This window comes from Camelus dromedarius, chromosome 18 (assembly GCF_036321535.1).
Source record: "Camelus dromedarius isolate mCamDro1 chromosome 18, mCamDro1.pat, whole genome shotgun sequence".
NCBI lineage: Eukaryota > Metazoa > Chordata > Mammalia > Artiodactyla > Camelidae > Camelus > Camelus dromedarius.
Genome location: NC_087453.1, coordinates 23811685 through 23823587, shown reverse-complemented (window position 1 = coordinate 23823587; position 11903 = coordinate 23811685). Strand labels below are relative to the sequence as shown.

The window sequence follows — 11903 nt, the reverse complement described above, 5'->3', positions numbered from 1 at the left end:
TCCTCCCTGAAGGGCCCAGAAATTGAGCAGGGCACATTCCAAACTGATAACTTGTGTGTTTTGCTAAACTGACTTGAAACATCTTCCTACTTTTGCACCTGGAGCCACACAGAACAAGTCCACTCCTTTTGGACATTGGAACGGGGAAGGCAAGCCTCCCCCAGGCCATCCCTCCTTCAGAAGGACACGGCCCCACCCCCCTCTCTCCTTCTCCACCACCTTCGGTGAAGCAGCAGTCTCATACAGTTGGTGCTATGTGATCGTGCTCTTTTTAACATTTATTTTGAGGGTGTGGATGTGAGTGTCACGGATGGTTAACCGGCCCCGGGGGCAGAGCAGGCTGGGGAATCAGCAATTAGTCCAGACCATCTTCTCTCCCCCCACCCCCCACGCTGTATCCATTTGGAGAGTTGCTGGGGCAGGTGTCACACCATGCCGCAGCATTGAGGCTGTGAGGGCTGAGCGGGACCGTGAGGCTCACAGAGCAGGCAGCCTTGGGGAGAAGCTTGGGGAATGTGCAAAAGTGATCAAGTCAGGGGCCAGGGTGGAGCCAGCCCAGCCTGGGAGCGAGGGAGGGGGTGTGCTGGAGGCCGGAGGTCGGAGTCCAGGTTGCCTTGGGGGATGGAGTGGGTTTCTAGGCTGGACAGCATGAGCAGGGGCTCACTCCACAGGCAAGCCCTGCCTGCTCCATGTTCCCAAGTTTGTATGGGGGCCACCTGGGCCCTTCACTTGGCCACGTCGATGGACAGCATGGCCTTGATCGCAGGGAACTTGTTGCAGGAGAAGTCTGCGAGGAGCTGCTTGGTGCCACTCCGGGTGGGCAGGATCTCAAAACGCACACGGGACCGCTCCTTGGGGCGCAGGCCTGGCACGCTGATGGGGAGGGGTGGGAGTCAGTGTCAAGGGTAAGATTCATGGACCTCAGGCTGGATGGGCCTCGTGAGGTCTCAAGTCCTGCTCTGGTTGGGGCTGGACAAGCTTACTGTTCCTCCAGCTCCCTCTTGCTGACACCTTGGGTCACCGGTCCCCTCTAGCCCTGGGACCCCTCTGAAGGGGAAGGCAGGGGGTCCAATGATCTCCCAAATATGAAGACCAGCTCCAAACCCTGGTGACCTGGTTTTCCCGTGAGTTCAAGTTTGTTGAATTCCCAAACCAAAAGCAAATGTGTATCCCTATGTGCGGGTCTCGAGGTCCGAGGCTAGAGTTCTGCCTGCCTTGCTCGGGGTTCCTGGAAGGCCCCTCTGCCCTCTATCCCGCCTTCCCACACGGGGCCCTCAGCCTGGGACTCACTCGATCTTGAGGCTGCCCAGCAGCAGGCCGCTCCCCTCCACCATCAGCACGCAGTCCTTCACTGGCTCGTCCAGAGGGTTGGAGAAGAGCATCTGCACGTTCACGGGCTTCTGCACCTGGGCCTGGTCCAGCACCTGCGGGGGGAGGGGTTGATGGAGTCAGGGCCTGGCGGCCCGTTTCACCCGCCCTCGGTGAGAGCTGACGGGGCTGGGCAGGCGACTTGGTGACGAGGAAGATGTTGCTGAGGACACAGGAAGGGAGGACCTTTGGTTTCGTCCTCCTAAGTGCTAGTGACATCCACACAGGGGGCTCCTAGGAAATGGCTGTCATCCCCATGCTGCAGACAGGACCCCCAGGCGCAGAGCGAGAGGCCGCACATCACAGTGGCTGAGAGCAAGCGCGTCACCTCCCTGGCCCTGGCAGGTGCGCGGGCTCGTTCTCAGTTCATCTTGGGGTTAGTAGCCGCCACTTCCCAGGATGGCCCAGTTCCACTGGGGGCTACTGTGAGGGTTGGGAAATGTTTCATTCTGACCTTAATCACAGTACGTTCCTTAAATGCCCCACTCACTGATCCTGTGTCTTCCCTTCAAGCCTGGAAGCCCCCTCCCTGCTCAGACCCTGGCTCAGCAGCTCGCCAGCCTCCTGCTCCTCCCCACGGGGCTCGGTGTTGGGCCCCTGCCTCAACTCTGGCCACTCTCCTCTGATGACACCTGGTCTATCAATGTCCTTCTGAACTTCTGGAGCCCAAAAGTTCCCTGCATGCCTCACGGTGTCTGGACAGGGTCCTTGATCAGAGGCTGGAGAAGCCTAGGTTTCTGGTCAGAGAAGCAACCTGGAAGATTTGTTCCCAAAGATGAAACTCGTGTTTCTGCGGAGAAGCAGCTGTGACTGGGCAGATGCCTCAGCTCTCGGGGCCTCAACTCCCTCACCTGATAAAGAGGGCTAGTCCCTCCCTGCTCCCCTCCCTGGGCTAGAAGGAACCAAATGAGATCACGGATGTGGAAGAAAACTGAAACTGGGTAGCTGGAGGATTTCTTTTCTTCTTTGGAGGATCACTAGACGTGGCTGCTTTTTGTTCATTTGGTGTTTCTTCTTCTTGTCTCCAATTCGCACTGAAACCATTTTACAGGAATAAAGTTACGGTTCAGATTGATTCAACAACCAGGGCTTTTCCGGTTCCGGAGACTTTTGCTCTTCTCTCTCGACTGCGCGATGCGTGCCAATAATTTGTGCATAACTGAAACATGTTTTTCAATTGAGACCATGATCTATGCCATAGTCTCTCCCATGAGAGTCACTGAAGTGAATGACATAATTTGAAGGCTGAAGCATCATTTGATGCCATCAGGACACCAGGGTACATAAATGGTGCTGTATTTTTCACGTTGACATTCAGTTTGAGAGTTTCATGTACTTGTTTTCCTTTCTTCGTTGCTGCTTACCAGCTTGTCCTATTGACTTAGATCCAGGCATGACCCAAAGGAGAGATAAGAGCCACCAGAAACCTGTGTCTGACTGTCAGTAGGTCATGGACCAACGTGAAGACACCACCCTTTGGAACAAAGTTCAGATCGTAGGTCTGGTTCTAAAGTTCTCAGTGCTTACTCCGAGTCAGCACCAAATAAGAGAATGGGATTTTATCCAAATTACTATCTTTTCATACAGATCAGCCACAGGAATTTAAAAATCTGTGCCCTGCTCTGAGTGAGATGTGCCTTGATTCAATCAATCAAGACGAAAAGATCTTGATTCTCTAAAGGCTGAAGTAAAGGAGAGATTAGGAGGAAACTCACACAAAGATGCCCCGAAGAAGAAAGAGCAGATGCCCTTTAAAAAGATGAAATAGGACAGGTTTTGATGGAACATCTCCAGCCTGTGTGTATTCTGATTTCTTTTCTCAAGATGTTACACTCTCTTGAAAGACAAAGCTGACTTGATATAGAAATCTAAGACATAGAGCAAAAATGTTGCACAAAAGATAAAGCTCAAAGAAGGTCTGAGGATATTGGAGAAGGGACTACCACGAGGGAAAAACTAACTTCACTTGAACACTGATCATTTTAATGCAGAACGTTTTGTTTTGCAGCCTCAGGACGGAAATGGCACTCGCTGTCCATCATTCTCCGGGGATGCGGTGCATTTCCTGGAAACGCCCTGGGAAGCAGGTGAGTCTTCTCCACTCAGGGCCAAGCATGGATTGACAATGAAAACTCCAGTGGGCGGGAAAGAAGGTGAGCCTGTAGCCCCGATGCTCTGTTCCAGTCCTGCCCCAGGGAGGGGCTGTTTCTGTTAGACCAACCCTGAGACAGGCCCAGAACAGGGCAGCTCCTCCCCTCGTGGAGTTTACAGTCTGCTGCAGACTGCAGCCCAACAACTGACCGTGCAGGTGTCCCTCCAATGAGGACATATGCAGGGAAGGACCGAGGCCCTGAGGGTGTACCCCTGGGGACTTAATGGGGGGGTCAGCAAGAGCTTCTCTGAGGAAAGGACATCTGCAGGGGAAGTATTTCATTATCCCCGTAATAGAGGTGGAGCAACTGAGACACAGAAATTAAGGAATTTGTCACTGCTGATAAATGGCAGGGCCTGCATACAAGGTCTGAAGCACTGTCCCTTGCTCTACTGTCCTCCAGACTGGCTAGCAGGTCACTGGCTCCCTTGCCCCGGAGGTGGCAAAGCACCCCCATTCTGCACACAGTCCAGACTAACCAGGACAGGGCTCTATTGCAGGCTTGCTGCGTGGAAGTGGGTGCCCTCTGTCCGAGGTCAGGAACCCCTGCAGACACGGTGCTTAGAGAGGGTAGGACCAGGGCAGCCACGAGGTCCTCTAGAAATCTGGGGCTAGGGAGGCTGCTGGTGTTGTGATGGAAGAAGAAAAAGGCAATCACTGTCTAGACAGCTGGGGCAGGTGGTAGATACAGCAGATGTGGGAGAAGCCTGACCTGTGATGCTCTGATTGGGCCCCCACGGGAGGACCCCATCTTCCTCACCTGTTCATCTGCCTGTCCTTGCCTGCCAGCCTCTCATCCCTCAGATCTGTGCTCTCTGGCTCTGGCAGCCACCACCCTGGGCTGAGCTGGTGCTGGAGTAGGGATAGGCTTGGGAGTAGCACAAATACGTCCAGCCCCCATGCTGAGGAAGGAAAAGAGTGGCCCCAGATGCCTCCTCCAGACCTGCGAGTCCCCACATGCCTGGGCTCAGGGGAAGGAGCCTGGCAGCAGAGCCTGCAGCCAAAAGCAGAGACGAGGCATTTTCACTCTCAAGCACTGTGGAGCTGCTTTTGCTGGCCCCGGATGTCCCAGGAGGTCCTGGAAAGGGCCTGAGCTCTAGCCCCAGTCACGGGCGAGTCTCTTCTCCTCTCTAGGCCTCAGTTTACTCACGTGGGAAATGGCAAGGTATAGGAGCTGGAGACGAGGCTCCTGAGGGCCCACAATTCTCTAACTCTGGGGTCTAGAGAATTGAGAGATGCGTGTGAGTTGTGTCCATTTCTGATCTGCTCAACAAATGTGTCTGGGGGTGGGCAGTGGGCTCCCTGCAGGCAGGACCCTGCCCCGAGCCTGGCCCAGCCCGGGACCCAGCAGACGCTCAGAGTGAGTGAGCCGAAGAACTCTTCTCGCCACTTCTCTGTGGCATCCCCAGGGGCCTGGAACTGCAACCAAAGAAGCCACAGGGCGACGTGCCTGTGTATCTTGCCAGACAGGGAGCCAGGGAGTTGGTCTGAGTGGAACTCTTGGCTGATCCGTCAGGCCGAGGATGGACCCAAGCTGGGCCTGGTCCTCTGCCCCTGTCTAGGGGGGAGGGCCTTCCTTGTGGTCTGGGAGGGCTGGGCTGGCTGGGGAGGCACCCCTTCACTGCCCCTTTACCTCCAGGGTCAAAGTGGGGTTGTCCAGAATGACAACTCTCTCCACTACCACCTCGGCCTCGTTGGTGACCTGGCACACGGCTGTGGTCCGGATCATGTTGTCCGCCTTTAGGTGCTTCTCGTACTGAGCATAGGAGATCTTCACGGGATGTTGTATTTCTGGAAGGAGAAGTCAGGGAGCAGAGTGAGAGCGAGTGGCTTGGCTTCTGAAATCTTAAGAGCTGATGCCCAGCCAAGTCAGTGTGAGCTGACCAGGAATATCTGGGGACTGGGGCTTGCCTGTGCCCTGCCTGGCCAGGCCTGGCTTGTCCTGGGCAGACTGCAGAGCAGGGGCTGGGGAGGGACCAGAACTCCGGCTGGCTGGGCACATTCCAGGAGGCTGAAGCTTCCTCCCCATCCCGGAAAATATCAGAGGGCAAGTTGCCTTCTAAGGGGCAGGGGAAGAATACAAGTGTTAACTCATTGCCCAACTCATTGCTTAGATCCTCCCAGGTCATCTAATAGCCTGGGATTCTATTGCAACAGCATCCGAACCACCTCCCCACCTCTCGTGTCTTGCTTCCAAGACAACCCCTTCTACCAGTCGCATTGGCTTTAGAAGCACCTTTTCCCCCCTAAATCATGTCACTTTTCTTCCATGGCACTTCAAAAATTTCCCCAGGCCCCACTGCCTCAGAGATAAAGTTCAGACCCCTCCATCTGGCCCTGCATCACTGGGCTGGAATCATCTCTACCTTCAAAGGACCCTCTCGTTGTCCTTTTGACAAAACAGGTACCTTAGCCCTTCACGCTTTGACTCATGGTTCCTTTGGATGGAAATGCCTTCCTCAGCTTTTCTCCCTCTATCTAGGTCCTCCCCAAGCCTCAAGGCCCCCTCTGACTCACAGAGCAGGGGGCAGGGACCTCTCCCTCCTCTGGGGCAGGGCACTCCCCCCTCCCTCACGCCGTAGGGCTGGGTGGTCTGGGAGGCGTCCTGCCATCCACAGGGGTCATACGCTCTTTGAGGTTAAGGCTTCAAGGTGGTGGGTGCTCTGATTTTAGCACTGGAGGGATTCACCCAGCCTGCCCCTAAACATGGAGATGACAGGCCCTTGCATCAGCTGGTCCAGCCCTCTCGGACAGTGAACCCTGAGGCTCAGAAAGGAAGGGGGACTTAACAGGGTCATCCAGAAAGTAGGTGACAATGTCAGGCCTCTAGGACCACTTCACCCATCCCCACCCCTTCTCATTTTACTCTGCTGCCTCCTGCAGAAGTATGACTTTTTTTTAAACCATTTCTCTCCCGTGAATTATTTTTGGCCTTCAAAAATAGCACTGCCCTTGAGCTTTGAAGGTCAGTAACAGCCAGGCAGTTCCTTTTGGTGTTGGGGAGATTTCTGCTAAATTCTGCCAGAAGACAGGCTGCTGGGGAACACTGACAGGTGTAACACCTCTCGGTTTCTCTGCAGCCAGAATTCTTTGAATAGGGGCTGTATCATTCATCAGTTTTTATTAGTGTCTGATGGGAAGCAAATAGTCACCCCACCCTTGTTAATCTGCTTTGTGAGGCCAACCTTTTCATAACAGCTTGAAGGATTTTGCCAATGTGGGCACACCTGCATTCTAATCCTTCCACAGCCCCAGCCTCTCTCGGCTCCACCTCGTTCCCTCCCAGGAGCACCGAGTCACTATTCCTCCCAGAGGCTCAGATCTCTGAGAAAATCCAACACAGTGGCTGGGAATCAAGAAACTCCACGCACCCACTGGCAGCCATCGGGGAACATTGGATGAGGGTTCAAGACCCTGTGGTATACTGCAACCCTCCTAGATTCAAATCTGGGAAGTGATTCATTGCGGGGTCGGGGTGAGGTAGGGTGGGAGCTGGAATCGGGAAGGGGTGGCAGCAGTCTAATCTAGCAAATGGTGGGGGGCACTGGATTTAGCATCAGGAAACCTAGGACCAAGACCCTGGCATTGTCACTTACTAGCTATGACACAATCTACAAAGTGAGTCACAATCTCTCCAAGCCTCAGTTTCTGCCTCTGTTAAAGGGAATCCTGAAATCTGTCCTTTTAGAAAGTCACATGCAATATACAGAAGAGTGTATAAGGAAGCAGTCTGCACTCCGGGTATGTATCTGTAAGGGATATTGTGGCGTGTCTATTAGCTGCTAAAGCCTCCCTCCTTCCTCCCCCAGGGCTTAAAAGGATCTTGCTCGGCATCACCTTGTCTTGCAGCGTTCAAAATTTCAAAACCCAAGGCTTACCCACATAGGCCATGTGCTATCCTTTCCTTAATCAGTTCAGTCAATTCCAACAGGAACTCTCCAACCCCAAGAGAATATCAGTTGGGTAGCACCCCAGCATCCTTCAGGGGAAGTTACCTTCCTTGGGATCCAGGGATATAGTGATGGAATCCTTCCACACCTCGTGCACCAGTGTGCCATTGTAGACGATGGTCCAGGCTGTCATGTTCACCATCACCGTCTTCTTATCACTTGTTAGGTTTTTGAGTATCAGGGCCAGGCTGACTTCTTTGCCCACCTCCAGTATGCCAGTGACCTTGAACTTCCCAGAGATGCTGGGCTCCCGGTCCTCTCTTCTCTCGCTTCGTGCAGACATTGAAACAGACGTTGGACCAAATGATGCACTGGGTTTCATTTTCCCCAGAGCCTTTTCAAATACTCGTCTTTCCTGGCTGGAACCTATGTGGCAGGAAAAGACAGAAGCATCTCAGGGATGTGGTGGCAACCTGGACAGAGGACAGCACCCTGCCTGGAAAGGTGACCTGGGGCTAGCACTGGTTCTGCTGCTTGCATGATTCTGATCCAAGCACATGTCTGATCTCTCTTGGTCTCCGTTTTGTCCTCCTTAACATGAGGCTTACAGCCCAGCAATTCCTATCAGCTCCACATCTCCACAGAGCTGTAGGGAACGCTGTATCACCACCTGCATAAAACTACCATATGGCTCAATATTTTGTTTAGGTTAATTAGCTTAGTTCTCTTTTTTCTTCCTTCCCTCTCCCTCTCCCTTCCTTCCTCTTTCCTTCCTTCCTTCCTTCCTTCTTTCCTTCCTTCCTTCCTTCCTTCCTTCCTTCCTTCCTTCCTTCCTTCCTTCCTTCTTTCCTTCTTTCCTTCCTTTCTTCCTTCCTTTCTTCTTTTTCTCTCTTTCTTTCCTGATAAAAGGTCCTTTGTAAGATTTAAAGTACTGATCACTTGAAAACAACAACAAGGTTAGAATGAGTTCATAAGTGAAAAAAAGGTTACGATTTAAAATTGACTTCATTATATTTTTTCAGACCACTTTACCGTGTTATTCTGCTTTGCTTCTAAAGGTGCTTTGAGAGTTGACGAGGGGAACTTTTGTTCGTGTCAGTTGACAAGAACTTCCCATGGTTGGTATGGTTCCAGGTTATGACTAGTTGAAATTGTCAAGAGAGTTTAGGTTTCAAAGACACAAAGCCTGAACTGCAGGATGGGTTTTCGGATTCTGACTCAGGTGCTGCTAAACGTGATGGTATAAACAGCCCCGGGAGAATGGCCATGATCATGGCTTCAAAATCATGGCTCTTGGGGAACTGAGAGCTGAGTAACCAAGTCCAAGTGTCTGAGCCGGGGTAGAGCCCATGGTTCACATAAGGCTCCCTGCTTTGACCTGAGGATAAATCCACCATCAAAGAGAAGGCGTTGACCTTCTAGGAACACAGACAGAAATCCACCAAGAAGAATGATCACGCTTCTATCAGCAGACTGTACTTCTGCCCCCACACCTTCCCCACCCAACTTGTGAAATCTGAAGGCACCAGATGACTTATGAGAAGCACTTTGCAGTTTAGTGAGGCCTTACATGGAACAATTGGCAGGGACCCCAGAGGCCAACTTACCCCAGCCCATCACGTCTGAGTTAAGGCTCTAAGAGAAGCAGCTGGTCCAAGCGGCTGGCCTGGTCTGGGGATTAGGGGCAGAAAGGGGGCCCTTCGCCAGGAGACTAGACCTGTCTTTAAAGGTTCCTCCCACACACCCCACTGAAAAGGAGGCAGGCAGCCAAATTACCCAAGCTGGTAGCTGCTGGGGGGCTGGGTTCCTTTTGGTGCCTTCCCATTTTCCAGCCGAGCTGTAAGTCCACACCCAGGACTGATGTCTGTGCAGGGAGCTGAGCCTCTGTGCCCAGCACCGCAAAGCAGGTGTGTTTGCACAATGAGGCTCAGAACCTAGATACCTATATAGATCACCTGCCCTGCTTACTCGAGACTAAGCTTCCTGGTACTGTCTTCTCCCCTGGTGTTGCAGTTGCGCAAATGCTTAGCAACCCATTTTATGAGCTTTTCCCCGCTGGGGCCCTCAGACACAAGCTGACATCATTAGGTAAGGAGAACTGGGCAACAACAGGCTGGGTGAACAGCCCTGCTGGCACACAGGGACTGGGGCCTGGCCGGGGTCCTGCAGGGACCCCCCCCAACCTGGCCGTGGTCCCTATCCATCACTTAGGAGGCTTGGCTGGGACAGAATCAAGGTGCGATGACCAGGTGAGGAACCCCACAAACTCACACATCCGTGTAAGCAGCACACTGCAGAAGTCCCCTTGGAAGGTCATTCCAGAGAGGCTGCAGATGTTCAAGTTGATAAAAATCACCACTGTTTATTAAGTCCTCACTACGTGCCTGGCCCTGACCTTGGCAATTTTGTACACTAGCTCATTTAAATCCCACTGAAGACAGGCCTGACTCTTCTCATTGTACAGGTGAGTAAATGAGGGACCAGAGACCCTAAGAATCTTGCTTGAGGTCACACAGCTAAAGTAAGAGGGCTGGAGATGGCTTCCTGCTGGGGGTTCTTCATTCCTTGTCCCCTACACTTGCTTCTACAGCTTGACATTGTTGAGAATACTGGGTCAGACACCAGCTTTTCCCCCTGACCTGTGAGCTCTGTGAGGCCAGGGGCCCATCTGCAGGATGCTTCCTGGCCCCCCGGGAGCTGAGTGCAGACGGGCACTAGGGGAGGTCTCGGTACGTGTTTAGTGAATGAGAGAAGGGCTATCTGAGCCAAACCAGGGAATGGACTGCAGAGGTAGACTGGGGCCAAATCAAGGGATTACCTCAAAGTGCCCACAAATACCACCAGCCGGCAGGTCACCCATCTGGACTTGGAGCCAGACCCCATCTCCTGGGCTCAGCTTTCCTCTTTGGTAAACGGCAGCCAACAGCATTAGCTAGCAGCGGTGCGAGCGGTGGGGCTGACTCTAGGGTGCATGTGGACACCTTCACCAGAGCACTTTTCTTGACCCCCCTCAGAACCAGTGGTGACCATCAACTAAAGTAACTATTGCAAAGAATTTCCTTTTATTTTTTAAAAATTGTCCAATTAAAAAAAATTTTTTTTCCAAAACATTTTTGGAAACAGTGACATGTTGACCCTATTAAGGAGGGATGGGTCTGCTAGAGCAAGCGTTAACTTGCTTTTGGCTATTTCTAAAAATGAACGTCGCCTTCAGATGTAGAACTTTTGTCACTATTGAAAATCTCCACAAAGAGTTAAGTCGCTGACTCTGAAAGCCACATCCGAAATAGAGCAACAAATGCCATGTGTGTTAAAACTGGCCTTGTAGCAACTAGCTTTCCAGGTGATGTTAGGGGGACCAGCACTGATGTGGATGCTTAAGATTTCGGAGACTCAAGCATCTTCACTTCATCTGGTTTTGGGGAGCCCTCTGAAGCATACAAGGCACAGGCCCTTGTCTTTGGGGTCTTTGTCCATTTCTTTCATCATTCTGCCTGTGTTTCTTGGAGGCTGAGGGAGTGGCCTGACTGAGAAATTTCTCCTTAAGCCCTTGGGAGTCTCCTGTGGGGACCATGTTTCTCTCCGTGCTGTCACCCCAGCTGTGCAATTGGCAAAGGGTCACAGGTGGAGATTAGCTGAACAGGCAGTTGCCTGTGCCCTGTGGCAAACTTCTGCTGGCATCATGTCTGCCCATGATGGCTCTGTCCCCACTGGAGGCAGTCTGGGGAGCTGGGCATCAGATGCCAGGGAGCAGTCCTACCATTAAGGCAGAACTGGCTGAGAACGTGAGAGGAGTATGAGCAATTTCCCCTTCTCCACCCTGTCTTCCCGCCACCAAGCCCGTCAGCGCCCTGCCTACCTTCTGGATACTTGTACTTTTCGGTGACATCCATGCGAGAGTTGCTGCCCACTGCCTTGGTGCTGATGTACCTGCCAATGGTGTGAGAGTCCGAGGAATTCTTCTTCATGGTGCCGTTCGAGGCATTGTAGATCCAAGTGATGCGGTCGGCGTTGACCTCCGCAAAGATGAAGGGCATGTCGAAGTCCCAGTCCACGTTACCCTCTCGGAGAGCAATAACCGAAGCCGGACCACACTGGAACACCCCTGGGGGCCAGGGTGCAGAGATTGGATGCAGGCCAAAACCAGGCCCATCTGGAACAGCCCACCCCAGGGCCTGCTCCCCTGGGGGCCTTTCACAACCACCCAGCTCCCCTGCCTCTCCCACCAAACTCCTTCAACTCCGACGGTCTACCCCCTCACTTGGCACTCAGCACAGACCACCCCGGGCTGTTGCTATTTTTCACAGTAGCATCCTGATCAGATTCCATCTCTACAGAAAACGGCCCAGTCCTGCATTCTGTGGGCGCATAAATTGTGCTGTCCCCTGCCCTCGGTCTGTTTCTTAAACAGGAAAGTCTTGCTGCCTTGTGCTCAGGGCTGCCTCTCTTCTACTCTGCAAATCATTCCTCCCCTACTCCTGGAAGACTTCTCT

At 52.8% G+C, this 11903-nt stretch overlaps 1 protein-coding gene across 1 annotated transcript in view; it reads right to left on the bottom strand.

Moving 5' to 3' along the window:
* Positions 1-274: 274 nt before the first annotated feature.
* TGM3 (transglutaminase 3) overlaps positions 275-11903 on the bottom strand; it is a 38274-nt gene continuing 26645 nt past the window's right edge. The window contains exons 9-13 of the mRNA XM_010988288.3: positions 11270-11515; positions 7516-7836; positions 5154-5311; positions 1291-1424; positions 275-873 (exon numbers count right to left, since the gene is read on the bottom strand). Of these exons, the coding sequence (XP_010986590.1) occupies positions 726-873; positions 1291-1424; positions 5154-5311; positions 7516-7836; positions 11270-11515 (1007 nt within the window). The 3' untranslated portion in view covers positions 275-725. The remainder of the gene's footprint in view (positions 874-1290; positions 1425-5153; positions 5312-7515; positions 7837-11269; positions 11516-11903) is intronic.